Consider the following 23,846-nt stretch of genomic DNA (forward strand, 5'->3'; position numbering starts at 1 on the left):
ATTTTACAATTTTATTTTATTTTATTATTTTTTTTGTGGGGGTAGGTAATTAGGTTTACTTACTTATTTGTTTATTCATTTATTTACTGATGGAGGTACGGGGGACTGAACCCAGAACCTCATGCATGCTAGGCATGCACTCTACCCCTGAGCTATACCCTCCCCCTCATCTGAGTTTTATCGCATGCCTGCTCTGTGCCAGGCCCTGGGGACATGGCCATGTTCAAGATAGCTGCAGTCCTGTTCTCAAAGAGCCCACATTCCAGAGGGAGATAACGAGTCTCCTGAAAACTTTAGTGCCTGCCTTACTATCCTCCCTTATGCTGCTCCTGTCACCATCCCTGGGCCTCCATGCACACAAGCATCATGCCCCCAAGGACCTGGCCTCCTGGCTGCTTGACCTCAGCTCTGCCTCAGCTGCCCACACTGTTGGCACATCCTGAATGTTATCTTTATGACAATGACACCCTATCGTCACTTGGCAGTGATGCAATCTTATTTCAAGTGTGTGCCTCTGGCTACCTCCTTCTCTCCTTCCAGCCCACTTCCTCTAGTCTCGCCTATATGGCTCCTATCCAGCCGCATCGACCTACAGCAACCCCTTTCCATCTGCACTACCCCAGCTCACGACTCCATCCCTGTCCAACTTGGAGTCTGCACTCCACCAATGGAATCAGCCCCTCAGCTTCTCCTCTACTTTCATCCGATTTGTCCAGCAAAGTCCTCAGCCTCAGGTGAACCCAGCTGTCTTCCGTGTCAAGGCAGGAGAAATTCACATAACCAAGTAGATGGCAGTCTCTTTAACAATGTGATCTCAAACCTCAAACAGGTCGGCTCTCCACGCTGCCCAGAGATCCTGCATTCCAAAGTGGCTGCTTTTATCCTCCCCCAGACCCTCATATCTTCTCCCCTCCAGCCCTGACCATTCTCACCTTACATTTTTACTTGTGAAGAGGCAGCCAACAGAAGCGAACACCGTTGGCTTCCCACCACCTCGTCTACAAGAGCACCCACATTTGTACCATCTCCCTCCTGCCCTACAGCAGAAGAGTATCTGTTCCCACCTCCTCTCACCTCCCCACAGCTTGGCAAACTGAGCTGTGTCCTCCTGTTAATTCCTTCACCAACATCATCATTTCCAGCCACACACAAACATGCTCCATAATTTCACGTCTTTAAAGGAAACCTACCCTGATCCTCCTTCTCCTTCACCCACCTCCCCATTTCTCTGTTCCTCTTCACAGCGAAACTCCTCAAAAGAGTTGATTACTCTGATTTCTACTTTCTCATCTCCCATCTCCCTTCCACCAACTCCTGTCTCCTGGTGGTCCCCATGACTCCATTACATCACTCTCATCAGGGTCACCTATCTCCTTGTTCCCCAAAACAAAGCAACCTGGACTCCCTTTGTGACCTGGGATCCCCAGCTTCTCAGCTGCATTCCACACCCCTCCTTGAAACCTGGTCTTCACTTGGTTTTCCTCTTCCTTGCTGGTCTCTCCTTCCCAGACTTGGCATTTCCTCTGCCAGAGTTCTGGCGTCAGACAGTGTTGCTCAACCCTAGCTGCCCATGGAATCATCTGGGAGCCTTTAAAAAATGCCCATACCTGGGCCCACACTCAGCGGCTTGAATTTCATCAGTCCAGGTGGGCCCTGGGCACCACTCTTTTCAGTTCCCCGGGTGATTGTCGTGGGCACCCAAGGTTGAGCACCACGGTCCTACGTAACCCAAGGTGGTCTCCAGGTCTCACGGCCCATCTAAATGTTGCCAACTCCTATAGGTATAGCTTCAGCATAGATCTCTCCCAAGCTCTAGATTTAAGAATCCAGCTGCATACTAGACTTCTAGATGTCTCAAAGGCATCTCTGAATGTAATGTGTGAAGGAAGATTGTGGGGCAGGAGTTCTGTGCAGTGCTGTCCCAGGTTGTCTGTGGCCACAGAAGACGAAGCCTGGAAAGATGCTAGAGCCACGGGGAGGTAGATTTCAGCCCCACTTATGGAAGATCCTTCTGACAAGTAAGGTCTTTTCCTGATCAGGCTGCCTGCCACAGAGCAAGCTAAGGACAAGAGTTTCCTTCAGGGTGCCTGCAGCAAGGACCCCTCAGCCCCACAGTGGCAAGCCAGCGCTTGCCAGCTCCGTAAATCTCTGGAGGTTACCCAGGGAGTCAGGGTCTTGGCCAGAACTGGAACCCAGGACTCTGGGTCCCCAGTCTGGCTTGGTTTTTTTCCTTATAAATCTAAGCCTTTTTGTGCCGCAAAATGGCAAATTTTGTGAAGTTCCAACCAGACCATGGAAGAGAAAGACTTTGGAAAATTCTAGGGACCCAGCCTGCAGCTGCAGGTGTCCTGACCACCAGGGGGCACTGTGTCTTAGCCCAATGCCTGTTCCTACCCAGGGAGTGCCTGTGCAGGGAGCTCTGGAGGCTCCATCCAGGCCAAGGAATGGGCCCCCTGGGGTCTTCTCTGCTGGAGGACTGCCAGGAGCTCTAGGCTGCTCCTTCTTCCTTTGCTCATTTGCTGCTTCACTTTCTCAATCCTTCCTTTATCTGTTCACTCAGATCCACTGTGTGCAGGCACTGGGGAAATGGTGGACAAGTCAGACATGCCCCTGCTCTCATAGGACTGACGTTCTAATGGGGCCAAAAAGCCATGAAGAAATAAACACTTAATAGAATGTCAAATGGTGGTAAGTGCTGTGAGGAAAAATAAAGCAGGATAAAGGACCAGCACAGGATGCAGTGAGATGGCCAGCAGCCTCTGTTTTAGGTAGGCTGATCAAGGAAGGAGGAGGCAACCCTAAATGCAATGAGACCCTGTTGTTTAAAATATCTGGGAGAATGTGTATCAAGAAGCAGGAGCCCCGCAAGTGCAAAGACCCTGAGGCAGGACTACAATTGCTGTGTTGGAGGAATGGTGAGGAGGTAAGCGTGGCTGGAGCGGAATGAGCTAGGAGGAGAGTGATGGGAGGTGGACCCAGTTTATCAGTGTCACGTAAGTCGGAAAGACTTTAGTTTTATTTTTAAGTGCAACGCCAGCCCACTGGAATGCTAAAAGCTGAGGGTGATGTGGTGTGATTTCTGCTTTAAAAATTCCACTTTGGTTGCTGCATGGAGAAGACCCAGGACTGGGCAACGGTAGAAGCAGGGAGATCTGTTAGGAGACTGTGAAGGTGTCCAGGCATCAGACAAGTGTCAGGGACAACCATGGCAGCCAGGGGTGGAACAGATTCTGGAGGTGGAATTTGCAGAATCTGAGGTATGGCAGAAAAGAAAGGAAAGAAAACTTCATAATTTTTACTGGACCAGGCAGATGAATGGTGTTGCTCCTTTGTTTTTTTTTTAACCGAGTTAGGGAAGGAGTTAGGGAGGTGGGAAAATCACAAGTTTAAATTGGGACTTAATAATTTGAGATAGCTAGCAGACATTCAGGTAGAGGTTGGACAGGCTGTTGGATGTTGGAGTCTGGAGTTTTGGGGAGAAGATGAGAACTGGACCTGTAACTTGGGAGTCCTTGACATAGGTGTTATTGATAGTCACAGGACAGGATGGGGTCCCAGAGAGTGAGTGTAGACTGGAAAGATCTGATGGCCACGATGGGAAGCAAATGAGGAGCCGCCAAAGGGGGTGGTGAAGGAGCAGTCAGTGGGGCAGGAGGAAGGCATGAAGCTACAGGAAACAGGGAGTACACTGGGACCAGGGCTGCTCCTAGGCAGGGTAAGAGGGAAGCTGAGAAACCATCATTGATTTGATAACCTGGAAGTCATTAGAGACCTTTTGAAGAGGGAATTAATTCAGAGGACTGCTGGGAACAAAAGCCTGGCTGGAATGGGTTCAAGAGAGAATGGGAGGATGTGGGGAGGGTACAGCTCAGTGTTAGAGCATGTGCTTAGCATGCAGGAGGTCCTGGATTCAATCCTTAGCACTTCCGTTTAAAAAAAAATTGAATAATTGAATAAATAAACCAAATTACCTCCCCCAACAAAAATAAATAAATAAAAAAGAGAGATGGAGAGGGATGTGAGATCAAGAGAGTATTCCTTTAAAGATGAGAACTCGTACACCAGTTTGCTTAGTGAGGGGAATGATACAGAAGAGGGGAGAATGTGATGGTGATGGGGGGGTGGGAGAAGAGCAGCGGCCATGCCCTAGAAGTTGCTGAGGAATGGACGCCTATTCACTCGCCCACCATTCTCCGGTCCCTGTTCAATTTTCCCCACTGCCGCTACAGGCCAGGGCTGAGCACTGGGAGCAAACTGGGGTCTCTGACACCCCTACTGGAGGTGCTGCCCGCTCTGGAGTTGGGTACCAGGAATCAACCCATCTCGACAGTTTGCGTTCAGCACTGAGATAGGGTGGGAGGGCTACGGGCGGCTGACTGGAGGGGATGGGGGTAGGAGTGAGGGCACGGCCCACAGGTCAGGCTCGGGGCCGGGCCAAGGGCCCTTCCACCGCCGTCCGCTTCTGCCATTATTTTCTGCCTTCGTCTGAGCGTTCCGCAAACTTAACTTCAAGCTCTCCTGTGCCGCCCTCAGCTAACGCCCGCTCCCCACTCCCGATCAAGTCCGTCGGATTTAGAAATTCTAGAGCCACTAATGGCTGTGCTCTATGCCTATATTTACGGAGGCCCTGAAAGGCGAGTATTATTGTCCCATTTTACCGAGTTGGAAACTAAGGTTCAGAGCCAACTCGTGTCTGGTTTCCAAAGCTGCTTTCTTTTCATTCGGCCAGCGGGAGGCGCAAGGGGCCAGGCAAGCAGCTGGGCAAGCGGCGCGTTCGGCTCCCAGGCGAGGCGTCCCCCATCCCAGGCCCCGCCCAGGCCCCGCCCAGGCCCCGCCCCACCAAGGGGACCGGGGAGGGCCGTGCCTTCTAGCCCAAAGCGAGATGGGACTTCGTGATTGGGCGCGGCAGAAGGATTGGGCGGGGCTTCTCACCTACCAGGAGGCAGCTCGTGGCCGAGGCTTTAAGGGGCGTGGCCTATGGCTCCGCCCCCTTTCGCGGTCTCAAAGCGGACGGCGGCCGCGGGGGCGGGGTCAGAACTCGGGCGGCGGATCCCAGCGCGGCTCCTTGGATTCCGCCGCCGAGCAGCGCCCCGGCGGGGCCGAGCAGGTACAGGCAACAGCACGGGGCGTCTCGGGCTGGACCAGGCCGGGGGCAGAGGTCTGCTGGGCACCACAGAGGGCACTGGGGGTCGTAGCCAGCTCTGCGCTTTTTCCGGCGAGCCTGAGCCCCTACCCCCGCCCCCGCCTTCCTGCGGCAAAGCCGGCTGTGGCGGGGCCGGTTGGCGCCTGCGCTGCTTCCTGCGCCCGGGACTCGGCCAATGCACGGGGCTCGGGCGGGGGACGGTGGGGAAACTGAGTCATGTCGGGATGGTAACAGGCTTGTGTGGGAGGCATCACCCTCACTGGGCTCCAGTATGAATCCGCTTCCTGGCCACGCTTTGGGGTCGCAGTCCCCACTGATCTCCGCGGGGGCCGCGACCCCGCCCATCTCCCCCAGCACCCAGGGGTCCCGTCCTGGCTCCAGCAGCTTCGTCCGGTCCTGGAAAGGCTAGGACCCACTCCAGCCGCCTCCCTCCCCACCCCTCCCCCTCGCGTCCCGAGCCCCTGTATGCTCTCTCCGCTGGCTCTCCGGCACAGTGTCAGCTTACACGCCTTATATAGTCCGAGCAGGCTCCAGCCGCGGCCTGCCTGTCGGGACCTGGGGGCGGGGAAGAGGAGCGCCGGCCCCGGACTGGCCTTGCAGGCCAGTCCGAGGCTCAAGGCTGGCTTGGGGGGAGGCCTTACCAAATTAGCCCTGTGGTCCACTATTGGATGAAAAGAACCTCAAGACTGAAAGAGGGCTCCCCTCATTCTCCCAGTCCCTTGGGGAAGGGAGATTGGTTGCCCCTGTCTTTCCAAAGTGAGGTCTGCCAACCAGCAGCCCAGCCAAACCTAACAAGGTGCTCGCCTACCCTTGCCCTGGGTGTGCTCAGTGTCTGCCAGTGTCTGCCAGTGTCTGCCTGGCACTAGTCCAAGGCTAGTGTCCAGAGCTGGGCCTGCCTGTGCATCTACCATGCCAGACACTCACCTTTTTTCTCCTCCCAGGAGCTGCACCATGGATTCCTTCAAGGTGGTGCTGGAGGGGCCAGCACCTTGGGGCTTCCGGCTGCAGGGGGGCAAGGACTTCAATGTGCCCCTCTCCATCTCTCGGGTGAGCCTAGGTTGAGGGAGGGGCTCCCCCTAGGAGTCTTTGGGTGCTCACATCTCCAGAGGGTGAGGGGAAGAGTCTGAGCAGGAGTGAGCCAGGGCTAATAGGCCAGGAGGTGTCCAGGTCCAGTAATGTCATGGGCACCTGCTACAAGAACTCCCAACTAGGTAGATATTGGGAGAAGAGCACCCACACTTTCCCAACTCTGTACTGTACCTGATGCCATTCCACGAAGCTCCTGGGGCCACCTCAGAGGCCCAGAGTGATGCCCATTCTGCAGGAAGGGAGCCTGAGGTCTCCAGGAAGTTTCTAAGCTGCTTGAGGGAGCAGTGCTTGGAGCTGGGCTCCAGGCAGGGTGATCTGACTGCAGGATCTCACTTCACTTCATTGCCACCCAGGGAATAGCAGCTGTCATCCTGTTTTTCCAGATGAAGTAACTAAGAACTCAGAGGTGAAGGGGCTCATTCCGCGATTCCATGGCCAAGCAGGGACTGGAATTCAGGCACAGGGATGGCCTGCAGTTTTTGTGGGTAGGAGGGCGAGTGTCTCTCCCCAGCCTATGTGAGGACCTTCGTCCCATCCACTGGTCCCATTCAGTGGCCTTTAACCCTAAGGAGGGGTTGGGCCGGGTCTCTTGGGCTCTGACTTCAGCTCCTGAGAGCCTGTCCTGGTGGGGGTGGAGCTGGGGGCTGGCTCCTCCCTGTGGCGGGGGATTGCCTTATAAGCCCAAGAATGCAGCCCCACGCTGGGATGGCCAACTGGTGGCTGGAGTCTGCAGAGCTGAAAAAGACTGGCCTAGACCTGGACCCCTGAACCCCATCAGTGGCCCCTCAGCTGATCACCACTGGGCTGTGGCTCCAGCTGTCGAGTCAGTTATGGGACACAGAACAAACCGCCTGCCCTGAGAGGGTGAGGCCAGTGCTGGGGCTGGTGCCTTTGACTGTGGCCTGGGGGTCAGGAGGGGGCGGGGACTTCCTGCCCCCATATCCTCTTGTCAATAGAGGTCCACCCAGGCTCCTGGTGGGCAGGCAGCTATTGGCAGGAAGCCCAGGGCAAGCAAAGCCTGGAGGGGGCCAAAGCGTTGTCCAGGCACGGCCCAGCTTGAGGGGGCCCCCAAGGCGGAGTCTGTCAGAGTTGGGCTTGGCCAGGGCAGGCAGTCACTGTTCCCAGGGACCGGTCCACAGGGTTCCCTGGAAGCTGCTCTACCAGCAGCGTAGCCAAGGGCAGTGGTCCCCCACCACGTACACCCACCCTGTACACAGTCCTCAAGCCTGGCCAGCCCTAGAAGCCTGTCCTATACCCCGCTCCCTAGCGAGTGCTGGCCAGTTGGGGGGGGGGAGCCCGAGGCCTTGACTGGCCTCTGAGCCTCAGTTTCTTCGTTGGTGGAGAGAGGCAGCAAGGAAGCCTGGGGGATGGACTTTCAGATGTGGCCTGTAGGGGGCAGTAGGAGCCCAGGCTTGCTTGTCAGCAGTCCCAGCGTGTGGGTGGGGCCACCAGTGGAGCCCAGCCCTGGAGCTGGACCCAGGCTCTGGTGGGTGGATGTGTGGGGTGGTCTTTTCTGAGCTGGGCGGGCCTCCTCCCTCTCCCCTGACCCCAGCTTGGATGGAGGAGGGAGGGGCTAGGGCTGGCTGTGGGCCCAGGCCTGGGAGATGAGGTAACGTCTGGGACTTGGGGGTTGGGCTGCTCAGTGGAGCCCTCAGGCTGACTCACCCCCCACCCCATGCAGTGTCCAGCCCCCTGGCTTTTCCCCTCCTTGCTCCCTTGGGCCTCCTTGCTTCTCTCTCCAGACCTCCCCACCACCAGCTCTCTTACGCCTCTGTCTCCACCTCCCTGACCACTCCCCTGTCCCTCCTGTGCTTCCTGTCCTCCTCACCCTGGGGAAGGAAGTGGTCCCCAGCTCCCCACCCCATCTCCAGGAGCCAGCTGCTCTTGCCCACCCCAGACTCCCACCTCAGGCTTAGCCCATGCCTCCCAGGAGCCAGCCGGGTGGGTAGGGAGTGGCTGAACCAGGTTTCCCTTCTACTGACTCATCGTGACCTTGAGTAAGTCACTTCCCCTCAAGGGTGTCGCCTCCCCATTCCCATTGTAAGGGGCTGGGTTGAACTAGAGGTAAGTTGGGTATCCAAGCCCCAAACCCAGCCAGGGGGTCAGGGAGTCTTTCTAGCCAGAGGGCTGACTTCTGAATGAGGCCCCAGCCCTCAGCAGATGGGACCTCTTACAGCAGAGCCTTAGGGTCAGTGTCCTGGCCCTGCCTCTTGAGTTGCCAGCTGGGCGAGTTGAGGCAAGTTACTTAACTTCTGTTTTCCCCTGTGTAAAATGGGTATATTTGCAGACTCTTCTCCACAGGGTTGTTGGAGAACTCAGCATGTGGCAATGCTAGGTACTCAATAAACCTTAAGCTCCTGTTCTTACTATTTAGCAGATGAAGGAAGGGCCACCCAGCTCTCTTACCCTTCTAACCTCCCAAACATGAAAAAGAGCCATTAAACCCAGCTCTCCCTTCTTGCCCTAGTGCCATCAGTCTCTGCGTCTGGTCCCGCTACCATCTCTCTGGAACCTCTTACCCCTTCTCTCCCTGACTCAACTCAGTCTGTGCATCGGGCCACCCGAGGAACCTCCTGTACCCTGCACACCTCCCCAGCACGGGAGTGTGAGTCTGCCTTCCAGCACTTCCCCACAAGCCTGTTCAGTGCCAGGCCCCTTGCCAGCTGACCGGACAGCCCAGTGGGCTTAGACTTATCAACAGCAGCCTCCCACTCCTCCCCATCTTCCTGCTACTAGGCTAGAAGGCTGGAAGGGCCCAGCTGGGTTCTTCAGGGTCACCTCAGTCAGGCCTTAAATATCCAAACCCGGGCCTCAATACTGCTAGTGGTTCCTCCTAACTTCAGGGCCAAGTCCTGGTTCCTTCCAGCATTTGAGGTCTTCATAAACGGACTCTTTTACACCCTAGGCAGCTTATCCCACCCTCCTTTCACCAAAGCCCACCACTTCCCAGAAGTCATCCCTGGTGGTTTCAGCCCATGCTGGTAGTGACCATTCCTTCCAGCCTCCTGTTGCTCCTCATTTGCCACAGGAACCAGGGATTTGCAGCCCAGAACCTAAAGGATGGTGAGGAGAGGGTGATGTGGCAATCAAGGACTTGGGGGGTAACACCCATATTTATAGTGTGTGAAGCCCCAGCTGACACCTGAGGCCTCATTCAGGCACTAATCACAGGGAACCTAGAGGTGATGGGACCTGGTAGATCCTAGGTCCTAGTAGATCCCTGCAGATAACCCTAGGACAGGGTGCTAGGAGTATCAGAGGTCAATGAGAGCACCCAGCAGTGGTCAGGGAGGAACTTGCCGCATGCGCAAGCCAGAGGGCATGTTTAGTGGGTGCAAGAGCCCAGCAGGGGCCTCAGAAGGCTGCTGTTGAAGCTGAGAAGCTTGGGTTTTAGCCTGAGGGTGGCTGTGTGTTGATGTCCTAGCAGTTTCTGGACTGTGGGGAGGGTCCATGGAGGTGAACAAAGAACTAAGGGTAATTGGGGTGATGGTGAAGCTCAGGTGAGCCCCACCCCCTCCCAGATGACTTTAGTATCCAGCAGTTGCCCGGAAGTAGGTTGAACGTAGAGGCCTCTGGTTTCTGCGAGTGGGGCAGCTTAGGAAGGGCAGGGTTGGCTACTGTGGGCCAGAGTCTGGTCTGCAGTCTTGGGCCTCCATAACCCTGCATCTCTCCATAGCTCACTCCTGGAGGTAAAGCTGCGCAGGCCGGTGTGGCGGTGGGCGACTGGGTGCTGAGCATAGATGGAGAGAATGCAGGGGGCCTCACACACATTGAAGCTCAGAACAAGATACGTGCCTGCGGGGAGCATCTCAGCTTGGGTCTTAGCAGGTATGCGGGCACTGAGCCGGCCTGGTGGGTGGGGAGCCCTTGGGCCTGGCCCACCATCAACCCCTTCCCCTTCTCCTCTAGGGCCCAGCCCGCGCAAAGCAAACCGCAGAAGGTAGGTGATGGGCCGAGGACATCTGGGCTGCAGGCAGGGTGGGATTGGATGTCCGGGTTGACCTGCCCTTCTGGTGCAGCCTCGGTACCTTCATCCCTAGCCGAGAGTAGAGGGCGGAGGCCCTAGCTGGGGAGTCTGGGAGCTGGGAGTTGGGCCAGGGGCTGCCGCACGCACGGTTGGGGCACCACACGCATGTTTGCCTGTCTGTCCCTCCGCCTGCCTGCCTCTTGCCGGCCTATGCTGCAAGCTGGCCTATGCTGCAAGCCGCACTCGTCTGCCCTCGGGCTGCGTGGGCTGAGATCATCGCTCCCTAATGGGCCCCTTGAAACCCAAGTCACCCCTCTCCCCGTAGCCTTAGACCAGATGTGTGGGGGTGGGGCTGGAGCGCCGCTGTCCTCTCCGCGCCTGGGGGTGGGGCGCCCCATTCCGGCCAGGCCCCGTCCCCGCCCGCCCTGCCCGCTCTGTCTCCGCCCAGGCCCTGGCCCCCGCCGCGGACCCCCCGCGGTACACCTTTGCACCCAGCGCCTCCCTCAACAAGACGGCCCGGCCCTTTGGGGCGCCCCCGCCCGCTGACAGCACCCCGCAGCAGAATGGGTACGTCCGTCCTGCCCGCCCACCGCCCACCGCCCACGCCGTCTGTCCACGGCCCCATGCCAGCCCGCTGCCCGCTGCTGCGCCGTCTGCGCTGCGCCCCAGCCGGGCCGGAACCGTGCGGCAGCGACCCCTGGCGGCCGGGGGCGGGGCTGCAGGCACAGGGCCCCTCCGACGGTGTGGCTCCTGCCCCGGCTCTGCCCTCCTGGGGGCTCTGAACGAGGCAGCGTCCCCCGCTGGTGGCCCGGGGTTGGGGTGTGGTGTCGGGCCATCTGAGCCCCAGACACTCAGTGCAGCCTTGCCCCTGGCTATTCTGACCCCTTGCCATCTTTCTTCCTCTGTGTCTGTCCCTTTGTCCTTTATCTGTCCATCTGTCTATTTCCTTCACAGGTGCAGACCCCTGACAAGTCAGTGAGCCCCCTCTGCCTGTCCCTCTCTTCCTTCTTTTTGCACTCTGGGCAGTGGCCCCTCCCCGCCCTGGCTGCCCTCCTCTCACCTTGACTGCCCTCCTCCCCTCTCACTTCACTGCCCACCCCCAGCGGGGCCCTGGCCTTGCCCTTCCCCACTCTCCCCGCGCCATAGCCCACATGTACCCAATCCGGGGAGGGGCTGCCCCCGCTGCCCACCCCCAGCGTGAGTTTCTGAGCCGACCCCTCCCCACAGACAGCCGCTCCGACCGCTGGTCCCAGATGCCAGCAAGCAGCGGCTGATGGAGGACACGGAGGACTGGCGGCCGAGGCCTGGGACAGGCCAGTCCCGTTCTTTCCGCATCCTTGCCCACCTCACGGGCACCGAGTTCAGTAAGTGCCAGCCCAGGGCAGGGCGGACTCTCCTTCTGGCCCCCAGCCCGGGCCTGGCTCCAGCACCCTGGGACCCTCTGCCAGAGCCCAGGGCTGGGGTGGCCCTCTCTCTTCTCTTGGTCAATGCCTGCCTCTGCCCTCTCAGTGCAAGACCCGGATGAGGAGCACCTGAAGAAATCAAGGTAACAGGACGAGCTCCAGCCCTTCTTTCTCACCTCCTGCCTCTCCCATTCCAGCCACCGCCCTGTGTCTGCTCCTGGCTGTCCCTAGCCAGGCTCTTCCATTCCCCTTCCCTCCTTCCTTCCTTCCTCTCTCCTTTTCTCCCTTCCGTCTTTCTTTCCTTCCACTTCCTCCTCCTTCTCTCTCTGTCCCTCAGGGAAAAGTATGTCCTGGAGCTGCAGAGCCCACGCTACACCCGCCTCCGGGACTGGCACCACCAGCGCTCTGCCCACGTGCTCAACGTGCAGTCCTAGCCTGGCCGTCGCCGGCCGGCTGCCCTCTCTGCCTCTCTCTTTCTGTTCCTCCACCTAGGGCACCCCCCCCTTCGGTGCCTCCAGCTTCTGCCTACCTCACCCACTGCTTTCCTGCCCCTGGACTGAGCCTCCTGCTGGCCTGGCCCTAGCCACCCTCCTGGCCCAGGGCCCGGCTCCATCTGACACTGCCTTCCCTCTTTGCCCTGTGGTACTGCTCTCTGCCAGGTCTGTGCCGGCTTAAGCATGAAAATAAACATTCTCAGCCCTGCTTTCTCTGCCTCTGTCTTCTATCTTTGTGGGCTTGGTTTGCGTTGGGGATGTTAGATTGGTTTAGATCCAATGTGGGCCCTGTCACTCTGGGTCTCAGTGGATGGGGGTACCTAGCAAAGGGGGCCCAGCCACCAGAAAGAGCCCCAAGAGCTGTCCCAGAAGCAAGAGCCATGCTCCACCTCCTAGTCTTGTGCAACAGACCAGCCAGCTAGAACCTGGCTAACAGAAGCCGCCCTACCCATCCCTACCCCAGTGGGACCTGGAGTCCCACCCAGCAGCTCTTGTGCACCCAGGCATCTCCCATGGGGCCAGCAGGACCGTGGTTGGGGGGTGGGGCCATGCCAGGAGCCTCCGCCGTGCAGGGCCTTGAATGGCAGATCTTGCAGCCAGGTGCCCAGGACAGAAGCCCCAGCCCCAGCCTCAGCTACACCCCAGGAACCCTGGCCTGGTGAGAGAGAGTGGGCTTGGGCCTGGGGAAGGGTGGGTAACCTCCAGGGGCATGTTAAGGGGGGTGGGCCCCTCCAAGCTGCCCTGGGCTCTCCCTGCTTTCCCGTGGGGTCCCCCTGGAGCCACTTTCCTGGCCTCGGCAGGCCCTACCACCCCCAGCCCCACCAGCCGCCCACCCTGGGCTGTGGACCCTGCATTTGCTGAACGCTACGCCCCGGACAAGACCAGCACGGTGCTGACCCGGCACACCCAGCCAGCCACACCCACACCTCTGCAGAACCGCACCTCCATTGTGCAGGCAGCTGCCGGAGGGGGCCCTGGAGGGGTCGGTGGCAGCAACGGCAAGACTCCCGTGTGCCACCAGTGCCACAAGGTCATCCGGTGGGTGGCCCTGTTCCTTTCCTACTCTGGCCTTTCCTGACCTGAAGTCCAGCCCTGGTGTCTTCCCAACCTCAGCTCTCCCATCCATCTCCCCACTCATCTCAGCTGCCCCTGTGGGAGGAGGAGGATTCAGTTCCCAGTTGGAGTGCGGGAGGGACCTGGCCTGGGTCCTCAAAGTCTGAATCCTCCATTACTCACCCCCACCCCACCCCTCATCAGCCTCTGTCAGCATTTGCCTCGGTGGAATGGAGGAGGTGCCAACGACACAGCCAAGCGGCAGCCCTGGACTCGCTGCTCTCTGGGCGAGGAAGGGCCTGCCCGCTCCCAGCCCCTCGGCCTCTCTCCCTCCTGCTCGCTCGGTTTCTCTCTGCTAAGCGTCTGCTCCTGGAGCAGACAGGCCAGAGGTTGCTTCCTCTTGGCACTGCTCCCCAGGGCCCAGCGGAGGCACTGGCGCCCCCAGAATCAGTGTGACACATTCTAGAGCCTTCCTAGTTCTCATCCCGGGCCCTGCCCTGCTGTCGACTCCTGTCAGCTCTTAGCCTCCATGAAACTTCCTTTTCTTCAGACAGCCCCATTTATCTGAGACCTGCAGGCCCTACCTCAGGCCAGATGAAACAGAGCCAGCTCAGGTGCCCACTGGTCTTTGGGCTCAGGGGTGCTCCAGGCCTCCTGTCCCACAGGGCACCAGTTCCTTTGTTTCAGCTTGAGGCCCCAGTCAGCAGCCCCCACCCAGTATGACCCTCCTCCCTGTTCCAGCGCCGCCCCCTCCCTCATCTCCTGTCATCAGAACAGTGCGGCTTCCTCACTCGTGCTGTGTGACCTTGGGCAAGTCACCTCCCAGGCCTGTTTCTCCCTTCTTTGGAGATGGAGAGAATTCATTTTTCCTTCAAGGTTTCAGACCTGTTGTTCAGTAAACCCCCTTGCGCGCCGGCCAGGAGCCCCTAGCTCATTTGCATCCTCTCCCCACTCACCGCTCCTGCCTCCTCCTCAGGGGCCGCTACCTGGTGGCGCTGGGCCACGCGTACCACCCCGAGGAGTTCGTGTGCAGCCAGTGTGGGAAGGTCCTGGAAGAGGGTGGCTTCTTCGAGGAGAAGGGCGCTATCTTCTGCCCGCCCTGCTATGACGTGCGCTACGCACCCAGCTGTGCCAAGTGCAAGAAGAAGATCACAGGCGTGAGTGAGGTTGGCGGGTGGGGGGCAGGCGGACACGACCGGTGAGCACTGAGCAGTGTTGCCGAGCAACTGCTGGGCCTTGGGCACTCCCTGATGAGCCCTTGGGGACCTCAGCAGCCTAACGATAGGGATGCTATTCTGACCTCACTCTGCATTAGCCAGGATCCTCTTAACAAATGACCCAAATTCTATTCAAAAGGGTTCAAGGAAGAGAGTACTGGTGCAAATAATCAGAAAGGCCAAGGGGTGCTCACTTCAGGCCCAGCTGAATGCAGGTCCTGAGGTCATTAGGAGTCTGTCTGCCACTTACCTCTGGCTTCGTCTGTGTTGGCTTCATTCCCAGCATGCTTTTCCCTAGAAAGTGGCCAAGATGGTGCCCCGGCGGCTGCAGGGTTAGCACCACAAGGTGAGCGAGGACACCTCTGCCGGCTGGTGCATGCGGAGTCCCCATGCTCGTGCTCACTGGCCTGGCTTGCATCACAAGCCCATCTCGGAACCAAGCCCTGGGACTCTAATTGGCCAGGCCTGGGTGACCCCCACCCTTGGAGTGGGGATCTGGTGGCCTCGCCTGAACCACGGGACTGGTTCCCTGAAATAAAACCAGGATGACGTTACCCAAAGAAGGGAGGCAAGTGCTGGTCAGGCCAAAACAAGAGACGGGTACTGTGTTGGGATTGCACTCAGCTCTGATGATAGAAAACCCCGCTACAGGGGTTGAAACAGAAGGGGTGACAGTTCAGTCACAAGAATTCCAGGGGTGGGATAGCAGCTCAAGGATGCCTTTGGGCTTTTCCTGTCTTTTCGTTCCGGAATCCTTAGCATGTACGCCTCTGTCCCAAAGTTTGTCATTATCATGATTGCCAGATGACGGCTCACGCCCCAGGCCTGTGTCTTGTTGCAGGCAGGAGGGAGAGGGAAGGGACACATGCTTTCTCTTAACGAGGTTTTGCTTTTTGACACGGGAAGGGAAACCAGGAACTCGCATCTCTATCTTGGTGGTTGGAATTGTTATCCTGTGAGCACCTGGGCCGCGGGGGAAGCTGGCAACTCCCATGTTTTAGCTTCCATCCTCCATAAGAGAGGAACAAAGAAGAGAAGGCGGTTGTGGCAAGCTTTTGAGAGGCTAGTCCAGTGTCCGCCACCCCAAGGCACAAGGAAATGGAGCCTCTGGAAGATGACGTGATGTTCTTGAAGGGCACAGGACTGCTCATCAGCAGAGGCAGAAATTCAGGCTCAAAAACTTGTGATTCAAAATCCTATTCTTCCCACTGGGGCTAAGCACAGCTTGGCCCGGCCAGGTTTCCTGCAGGGCAGCCTAGCTGCCACCGGAGCTGGGCTGGGGACTTGGGTCAGCGCATGTCATGGGCTAAGAGTGATGCGCTGTCGACCTTCCCCCCTTTGTTTTCTTTGTTGAACGTGGGCAATGTGCCCCATGCTGGGGACACCTCGTGAAGAGACAGGCATGGCCCTGTCCCCAGGAGTTCACCCTGTGGAGGGGAACTCAGAGGGTGTCAAGGGCTACGCAGAACAGGCAGGGTGACAAGTTGAGGGGGTTCCAGTTCCTGTAGGGAAACTGAAGCCCAGAGAGGGGCAGAAAATGCCCAGGGTTGCACAGCATGAGGGCCGAGCCAGAGCAGCCTCAGGCTCTGCTGACTTCCAGCTTGGGGTCTTCCTGCCACCCATGCTTCTCCCTATTTCTGGAACCCTGGGCAGAGCTTCCAGATGTGGCTAGAGAGCTCTGTGGTGGTGTTCATATTAATGACGACTCCCTTGACCACAAGTGATGGAAAACTCAAAACAATGGCAGCTGCTTCTCACCTAAGAAAGTCCAGAGGTGGGCAGTCGGGGACTTGGAGGCAGATCCAGGCTCCTGTGTCTTGTTTCTCTGACATTCTCAGCATTGGCTTACTTACTGCTCAAAGTCCAAATGATTTTTGAGCCTCAGGTAAAATTTCCACCTTCCAACCTGCAGGAAGTTGGAAAGGGAAGAAGGGGTGGGAGGTCCATGGGCGCCACCTTTAGAAGATGCTGCCACCCAGCCCTTTCGCTTCCATCACACCGGCCAGAACTCAGTCACGTGACAATGCTGAGCTGCAAGGGAGGCTGGGAATATAGTCTGTTTGGTACGCCTATGTGCCTGCCCAGGAAGAAACTGGGAATTCCATCAGTAGATGGGAAGGGGAGAATGGACATGATCGCAGTCTTTACCATGATAATAACAGTTTACATTGTGAGCACTTACTGTGTGTAGGCATCCAGCTTCACAATCATACTGCGGAGTCAGTCTGGTTATTACACAATCACTTCCCCATCAGCCGAGGCCACGCCCTGTTGGACTGTTCTAGCGGAATGGGCTGGATCCCAGGCGGGCCTCTGGGTTTGCTTCCCACGGATCAAGGGCCTGCTGTTCGCTGACGGCTCTGCCTGCGTTACACCACACTGTTGTCCCGCCCTGCCCCAGTTCTGGGTGGGCAGGGTTATCACCCAGGCCACACATGAGGAGCCAAGGCTCACAGGGCCTGCCTGGCTGCTGGGTCCTAGAGTAGGCCCAGAGTAAGGGGGCAGGCCCTGCTCCTGCCCCAGCCCAGGCCAGTGGCTCCACAGAGTGGCCCAGGGGCCCTCAGCTTCTCTCTCGCAAGGACTCCAGGGCCTGACAGGCACCAGGGAGCCCCCACCTCCCCCTCCTAAGGGGCGGAAGGCTACCCTTCCCAACTTGCCTTGAGCTTTGGCCCTGCCTGTGCTCAGTGCTAGGGACCGCCTGCTCTTCAGCTCCGAGTGGAGAGTAGGGAGAGAAACACAGGACAATTAGATTGCTTCAGTGGAGTTGGAAGGAGGCTGGGAGATGGGGGGACACATTAGAGGGGACAAGGGGATCTGTCCTGGTCTGGGGACCCTCTGGAACCTTGTGCTCTCAAGGCTCACCACTCACCATCAGCCCCCCTCAGTCTGGTGCTCCAGCCACATGGGCTGCTCCATTTTGCCAGTGTGCCGTTCCCCTCTGCACAGGGCCTTTGCACAGGCTGTCCTCTCTGCTAGAAACACTCTTTAGTACTCTCTTTACCTCATTCCTTCCCATCTGGGACTCATATAGCTCTTCCTCAGGGGCACTTTCCCTGATACCCACCCTCCCCCCAAGGCCAGGCTCCCCACATTTTGCTCACTACCCCCCCCCCCCCCGTCCTTTGGTCCCATCTCTTCCCCGGGGCTTAACTCCATGGGCTGGGACCAGGGCTGTTTTGTTCACACATTATGCTACGCCCAGTATATAGGAAGTGGTCAGTAAACACTTGAAGGAGTGGATGGAAGTGGTCTCTAAGCTGAACTTAAAACATGAGTAGGAATTAGCTTGGAGAAGGATCAGGGGAGGATGCTCCAGGCAGAGGGAATGGCTGGTGTCATAAGGCAACACCCGGGGAGGGTGTGAGATGAGGCAGAAGAAGGGGGCCAGGGCTGGGCTGGAAGTTTGAAGCTGGGGACTGATGAGGTCAGATGTACCTCGCCAGCTTCCTCGCGACCGTGGGAGACAGCCAGAGGAGTGGATCTGAGTTGGGCCTGGGTCAGGACGGTGGGGACAGGAAAGGCAGACAGGTTTAGGAACCTTCGGGGGTAGGATAGACATGAGAACTGGCTCGCGGGTTCTGGATATGGGCGGACACCTGCCTCCTAGGTGCCTCCCACGCCTACAGCTTGCTTGAGTCACATGGTTTCATTTTCAAATTACTGGCCAAAATTGGAAAACTCAAATTTCACTTTAACACTTACATTTCAACCTGCGCTGCCTTCCTGAATGAACCGGTCAAGCACCAGACCTGCTGGCAGACAAGTGCTCCCCCACGACACAGCCCCCACCTGCCCCGTGGTGTAGGCGCTGAGTCGGGGACCCCTGGCTTCAGGCGCAGGGCCATCCTCACAACAACCCTGCAAAGCTGGGGTGAGGTTCCCAGTTCGCAGAGGGAAGGAGCCAAATGTCAAGAGAAGATGAAACTGTTGGCCAAGCCACCCAGCTAAGAAGCAGGGTCTGTCTGAACCCACAGATCTGACCCCTCTCCAGGCTCCATAGCGCCCTCTGTCTGCTCCAGGTGTGAATGCTGCTGCCTGGCTGGACAGGGAGAGCTCAGCCCATCAGTGAGCCCCTGTTTGTCAGGCCTCCTGGGGAGCAAGTTAATTCAGCTCAGGTGCACTTGTGATGCACGTGCACAGGCCAGGGCCTGCCGGGACGTATCCGCTGACAGAACAGCTGATACTTCATGCCCTCCTGGACCTCACACTGGAGCAGGAAGAGGGGGGGAAGGCAGCAATACACACAATAGATAAATTACCTGGTAGTGTTTTAGCATGGAAAAAAGGAAAGCGCAGAGTTCGAGCTCTTGGGATCATGGCATTGCGAAGGCAAGTTGGAGTATGAACTGGTGGTGTCGGAGTGGGCCGCATGGAGAAGGTGCATTTGAGCAGAAACTGGAAGGAGGTGAAGGCTGAGCCTTGCAGATACCTGGGGCAGAGCAGTCCAGGTAAAGGGGACAGCTGGTGTGAAGCCCTAAGATGGGCGTTACTGTTGTGTCAGCCATGGGTGAGAGGCCAGTGGGGAGAGCAGAGGGACAGAGGCCAGACTTGCCGGCCTCCAGGCCCTTCCCAAGGCTTTAGCTGTTGCTCAGAGAAGTGTGGAACAGGTCGGGCACAAGCTGACATCAGTATGTAGTGGCTGAGGGAGGAGTGCAGAAGCCAGTTTTGTGCAGTCAGCCGGACCAGGGGTGCCTGAGGCTCCCATCCCGCACTGAGGAGGCTGTGAGAAGTGGTCAGAATCTGGAAGCATCTTGAAGGTGGACCCAGCAGGATTTCCTGGTGGGCCTGAAGCAGGGTGGGGGAGGAAGCCGGGAATTTGGCCGTGCAGGTGGAAGGATGGAGTTGCCACCAGCTGAGGTGGAGACAGCTGTGGGAACGCCAGCAGTTTGCCGTGCAGAGATTGGGAGCTGAGCGTTAAACGTGGCACAGCGGGCATCCACAGGGAGACCTCAGGGTTGGAGAGAGCAGAAGCAGTGGGTGTGCAGAGGTAACACTGACCGTGAAAGAGAGCAGGCCCAAGCCTGCCTTTCTGTGTTCTGGGCTCTGGAGTGGGGGGTGCTGAGCTGTCGAGTGACTGTCGCTTCCTCCCAGGAGATCATGCACGCCCTGAAGATGACCTGGCACGTGCATTGCTTCACCTGCGCGGCCTGCAAGACACCCATTCGGAACAGGGCCTTCTACATGGAGGAAGGGGCGCCCTACTGCGAGCGAGGTATGGGGCGGGACCGGCGAGGGGGTGGGCAGGGCGTGGACAGGGGAGAACCTGGCGCCCCCCTCCTCTCTGTATGTCCCTAGACTATGAGAAGATGTTTGGCACAAAATGCCGAGGCTGTGACTTCAAGATTGATGCTGGGGACCGCTTCCTGGAGGCGCTGGGCTTCAGCTGGCACGATACATGCTTCGTGTGCGCGGTGAGTGCCCCTCCTCTGACTCAGGTCAGCCTCCCTCCCACCCCTGCCTCTGGGGCTCCTGAGTGGTTGGGAAGTTGTCTCTCCTGCCTCCCGTCAACCCCATGTGACTGGAGCTTGGCTGTCCCCAGATATGTCAGATCAACCTGGAAGGAAAGACTTTCTACTCCAAGAAGGACAAGCCCCTGTGCAAGAGCCACGCCTTCTCCCACGTGTGAGCCCCTCCCGCCCATTGCTGCCGGCCATGCCTGCCGGAGGGGCCCTGGTTCTGGAGTCATCGCCCCAGATTTCTGGGTAGGGCTAGCAAAAGTTGCCCCAACCCCGACTCCTGGCCTGAGCCTGGGGTTCCCAGGACCCTGCCCCACCCCCTTCACCTCCCCCCACCCCCCTTCACCACCACTGCACACTGGTGCTGGCCACACCGGCCCCTGTTCACATCCAGTGCCACAATAAATCTGTATCCAGCTGTGTCCCTTGTCCACTTACCCCTACGCATCAAGAAAGGTGGGCTCTGGGGTTAGGGTAATAGCTCAGTGGTAGAGTGTGTGCTTAACATGCACAAGGTCCTGGGTTCAATCCCCAGTACCTCTTTAAAAAAAAAAAAAAAAAGGCGGGATCTGAGGCACATAGCAGGGTGGAGATTAAGTTTTCCCAGGGTGGCCATCCTGGTGGCCCTGTTGCCATCTGTGTGCTGCAGCCAAAGAAGGTCAGGCTGGAGAGGCCAGCCCCCAGGTCCTGGGAGACCAGAAGCCCTGGGCTGAGGAGCCAGGACTGCCTTCTGAGGGCAGGGTGGGGGTGGGGAGAGCAGGGCACAGAAGAGTTCAGATTTGTGTCGTAGAAAGAGCCCCAGAGCCGTGAGCAGGGTGGACAGGAGGAGGGAGACTGGGACGAGCGGCCAGGGGAAGGGAGGAGCAGAAAGCGACATGGCAGAGTTGGGACCCAGAGACACGTCCAAGGGAGCCTAGAGTGGAAACCTGGGGGGTGAGGGGTAAGGAGAGGAAGGCAGGCAGGTTTGCTGGGCATCCGGAATATACCAGCCATTCCTTGTTTCATCTCGCGAGATCCTCACAGCAACCCTGTGAGGTGTCTGCAAGTTACTCTCATTTTACAGATGAAAGCTCAGGAGACCTGACCAAGGTCGCACAGGCACTGAGCCATGAGCCAGACTAGAGGCCCGGCCCGAAGCTGGTGCGCTGTCCTGGGACTGGCTGGCACTGAGTGCTGTGCACCAGGGATGCCCCCTCGGAAGCCCACTCTGTCTGCTTCCTCAAAACCTGGCAGCTCTGGTGGTGGCTCCGTCTCTCCCCGGGGCTTCCTGCTTCCCACTGGTGCCCTCCATCACCCCGAGGGACTGTCATTTCTCCTCTCCAAGCTTAGACTGGAGGGAGACTGAGGAGAGGCTCCAGACTAGGCTTGGCCACCTGTCCTTTGGGGCTCCCTGGCACAAGGACCTTCAGCACACCTGAGGTTGTGGGCATTCTGTGTCCCCTTTAAGAAGACAGGGTCCTCTCTGTTATGTCCGCTTGAGGACTCCTGGAGCACGAGTGCTGGGCTCCTTGTCTGTCTCATGATGTCTTGCCAGTGCCTAGAACAGTGCCTGGCACATGATAGACGCCCAGTGTTTGCTGGATGACTGGATGAGTTGCCTGTGGGACATTTAGGAGACAAATTCAAGGAGTGGCAGAAGATTCAAGTCTAGATTTACCTTGGATTCAGTTCGGGAGTGAGTCTGGGGCAGGTTCGGGACAGTTGTCACAGAAGCTTGTCACTGATGCCCAGAGAAGGGCCCAGGCAGCTCATAGCAAGAGTGAAACAGGTAGGATTCGGTCTTCTTTCAACCCAGACTTCCCTGGTGTATTAAACACAGAGTATCTTTCACTTCCACAAAGAAATGTACTCTCTCCAACTTCTCTTGAACCTTGAAGCCCTCTCAGTCCATCCTTGGTTTCCATGGATACAAGCAAGCAAGAGCCCAGCGCGCATGGCGAGTGCCGCTGGGAGCCGTCTGTGGGGAGCCTTCTGGGGGCAGCCTGGTGGGAATGCTGCGCTGTGGCCAGATCTGCCAGTTTACCAACAGCGTCCAGAATCTGGTTTTTCAATATTGGCAACTAAGATAGATTTTTTAAAAAATCCTATTAAAAAATAATAAACGTGCCAAATCCAGCGTGAGGACGGCCAAGGCCCCAGCACAGAGAAGAGCTGAGAGACAGGAAGCAGCAGCAGCAGAGGGCAGAGAAAGCAGAAGGGCCGGCCAGAGGCGGAGGACAACAGCCTCTGAGAGAGCCCAGGGCAGGGAAGCCGGGGCGGGGCAGGAGTGCTGCCGGAAGTCTGAGAGTGTCAACCAGCCAGATAAGGCCAAGGAGTCCCCAAGGCGTTGTGCAACAAGGTGACGTTTGCCAGATCAGTTTAGCAGAGAGTTGGGGCTGGTGCCAGGGTGAGAGGAACAAGGGGAGGGTGTCGAGGGTGGAGGTGAGAGGGTGTAGACAGCTGTCTTAAGAGGCTGCGCTGTAGCAGGCCCAGAGGACCACCGGCAGCCCCGGTCTCAGCGTCTCAGCAGAGCGAGCAGCCAGCCCAGCGGTGTGGAGGGGGAAGGCTGGAGGCTTCTGCCTGGGGAAAGTGGCTGAGGAAGGAGGTGGAGGGTGGATGTAAGGGGACAGCAGAGTGCTGGGGACTGAATCTTGAATCTCGGGAAAGCAGAGCTGGCCTTGATGGAAGTAAAAACAAGCATGGGGCGGGCACCTGCTTCGAATGGCCACCAGTCTCTCTGCTGGGAACTGCAGAGCAATCGCTTAGATGTCATTTAATCATCAAAACATGCTTAAGGAAAAAAAACCAAAAACATCCTGGGTTCAATCCCCAGTACCTCTATTCAAAAAAAAGAAAAAAAACGCCATAATCTGCAAAACAAAACAAAACATGCTTAAGAGAGATGTCATTAAAGGCATGTTTCAGATGAGAACCTGCGGCTCAGAGAGGGAAAGTGACCTGTCCAGAGCCACCCAGCCAGGATGGCCCAGGTCTGCTGATCCAAAGATCCAAGGCCAAGGTGCTTCCCACTGTACCTCCCAGCCACCTCCCTTCAGGCATTGAGCTGCAAGGATCACAGTGTTCCCGGGCTTAGGTGCGAGGCAAAGCGGTGGAGGCCAAGGGTACCAGGAGATGTCTTTGTACCAGGCAGGGGAGGCCATTAGCGCCCTTGAAGAGTGCAGTATCCCCAGCTGAGGGGGCAGAGCCCCTGGCAGGGGGCTGAGTGGGCAACTGGAGAGACGGCAGGCCAGGGAAGGGCTTTTTTCCAGCTCTGAGCGGCTTGAGCTCATTTGAAGTCAGCAGGGAGAGAGGCGGTGGAGGGCGAGGGACTGTTTCGCAGGAGTACAGGGTACACAGGCAGGAACTGACGATTCTGGTGCTGCCTTCTCAGTGCTGAGCCCCACATGGCCTTGGAACGAGGTATCCACGACCCTGCTTTGGGAAGGGGCTAAAGGGCCCGGCCCCATGGCACACAGGAAGCAGCAGCCGGGATTGGGATTCGAACCTGAGTTGTTCTGAGTCCAAAGCCAAACCTGAGAGTAGAGGAAGAGCTCCTCCCCAATTAGGACCTAAAGTAGGAGGTGGGGTAGGGTTCCAGGGCCATGGTGGGGCAAGAAGGAGCTTGCTGGGAGCCTGCAGAGAACTCAGGAGGCCAGGGCCAGCCCTGGGAGACTGTGCAGCTAGGTCACTGCAGAGTGGCCAGGGAGGGTCCCAGGGCCAGCCTGGGTTCTCCTGTTCAGGGCCCAGGGGCACTAGGTCAACTCAGCTTTCATCCACGTCCCTTGCCACTGACAAAAACGATCACTTCTTGAGGACTAGATTAACTAGGAAGGACTCTTTCGCCTGCAATTCAAACTTGTTTAAGCAAAAACAGGGATAGTTTGTCTCATGTCACTGAAAACGTTAATGGCTTCAGTCATGGCAGGATCCAGTACCCATGGATGTGATGAGGTTATCAGCAGTCCCTCTCAGCTCCCTTTCTGCACCCACCTCCCCAGGCTCACACTCTCTCTCTCCATCTCTCCGATCTGCTTTTCTCAGCGCT

At 57.7% G+C, this 23,846-nt stretch overlaps 1 protein-coding gene across 3 annotated transcripts; it reads left to right on the forward strand.

Annotated features, from left to right (window-relative positions):
• Positions 1–5,005: 5,005 nt before the first annotated feature.
• Positions 5,006–20,242, forward strand: PDLIM7 (PDZ and LIM domain 7). 3 transcript variants are annotated; one of them, XM_072947150.1, is made up of 13 exons: positions 5,006–5,107; positions 6,085–6,190; positions 9,909–10,060; positions 10,142–10,172; positions 10,648–10,766; positions 11,427–11,563; positions 11,709–11,745; positions 12,693–12,754; positions 12,897–13,134; positions 14,126–14,306; positions 19,458–19,578; positions 19,662–19,777; positions 19,906–20,242. In XM_072947150.1, exons 2-13 carry the CDS (start codon positions 6,095–6,097, stop codon positions 19,990–19,992), a joined length of 1,377 nt encoding a protein of 458 aa, XP_072803251.1. In that variant the 5' UTR covers positions 5,006–5,107; positions 6,085–6,094; the 3' UTR covers positions 19,993–20,242. The 3 variants fall into 3 exon arrangements, with proteins under 3 accessions (XP_072803251.1, XP_072803252.1, XP_072803253.1); XM_072947151.1 differs by lacking the exon at positions 10,648–10,766 and adding an exon at positions 11,154–11,170; XM_072947152.1 differs by lacking the exons at positions 12,693–12,754; positions 12,897–13,134; positions 14,126–14,306; ... (1 more) ...; positions 19,662–19,777; positions 19,906–20,242 and adding an exon at positions 11,940–12,304.
• The last annotated feature ends 3,604 nt before the right edge of the window (positions 20,243–23,846 follow it).

Source organism: Vicugna pacos, chromosome 22, assembly GCF_048564905.1.
Source record: "Vicugna pacos chromosome 22, VicPac4, whole genome shotgun sequence".
NCBI classification, from domain to species: Eukaryota; Metazoa; Chordata; class Mammalia; order Artiodactyla; family Camelidae; genus Vicugna; species Vicugna pacos.

Coding starts and splice junctions, on each gene's coding strand:
- PDLIM7 (XM_072947150.1), top strand. CDS start 6,095: ATGGATTCCTTCAAGGTGGTGCTGGAGGGGCCAGCACCTTGGGGCTTC. Junction 6,191..9,908: donor TGCCCCTCTCCATCTCTCGG/GTGAGCCTAGGT, acceptor ATCTCTCCATAG/CTCACTCCTGGAGGTAAAGC. Junction 10,173..10,647: donor CGCAAAGCAAACCGCAGAAG/GTAGGTGATGGG, acceptor GTCTCCGCCCAG/GCCCTGGCCCCCGCCGCGGA.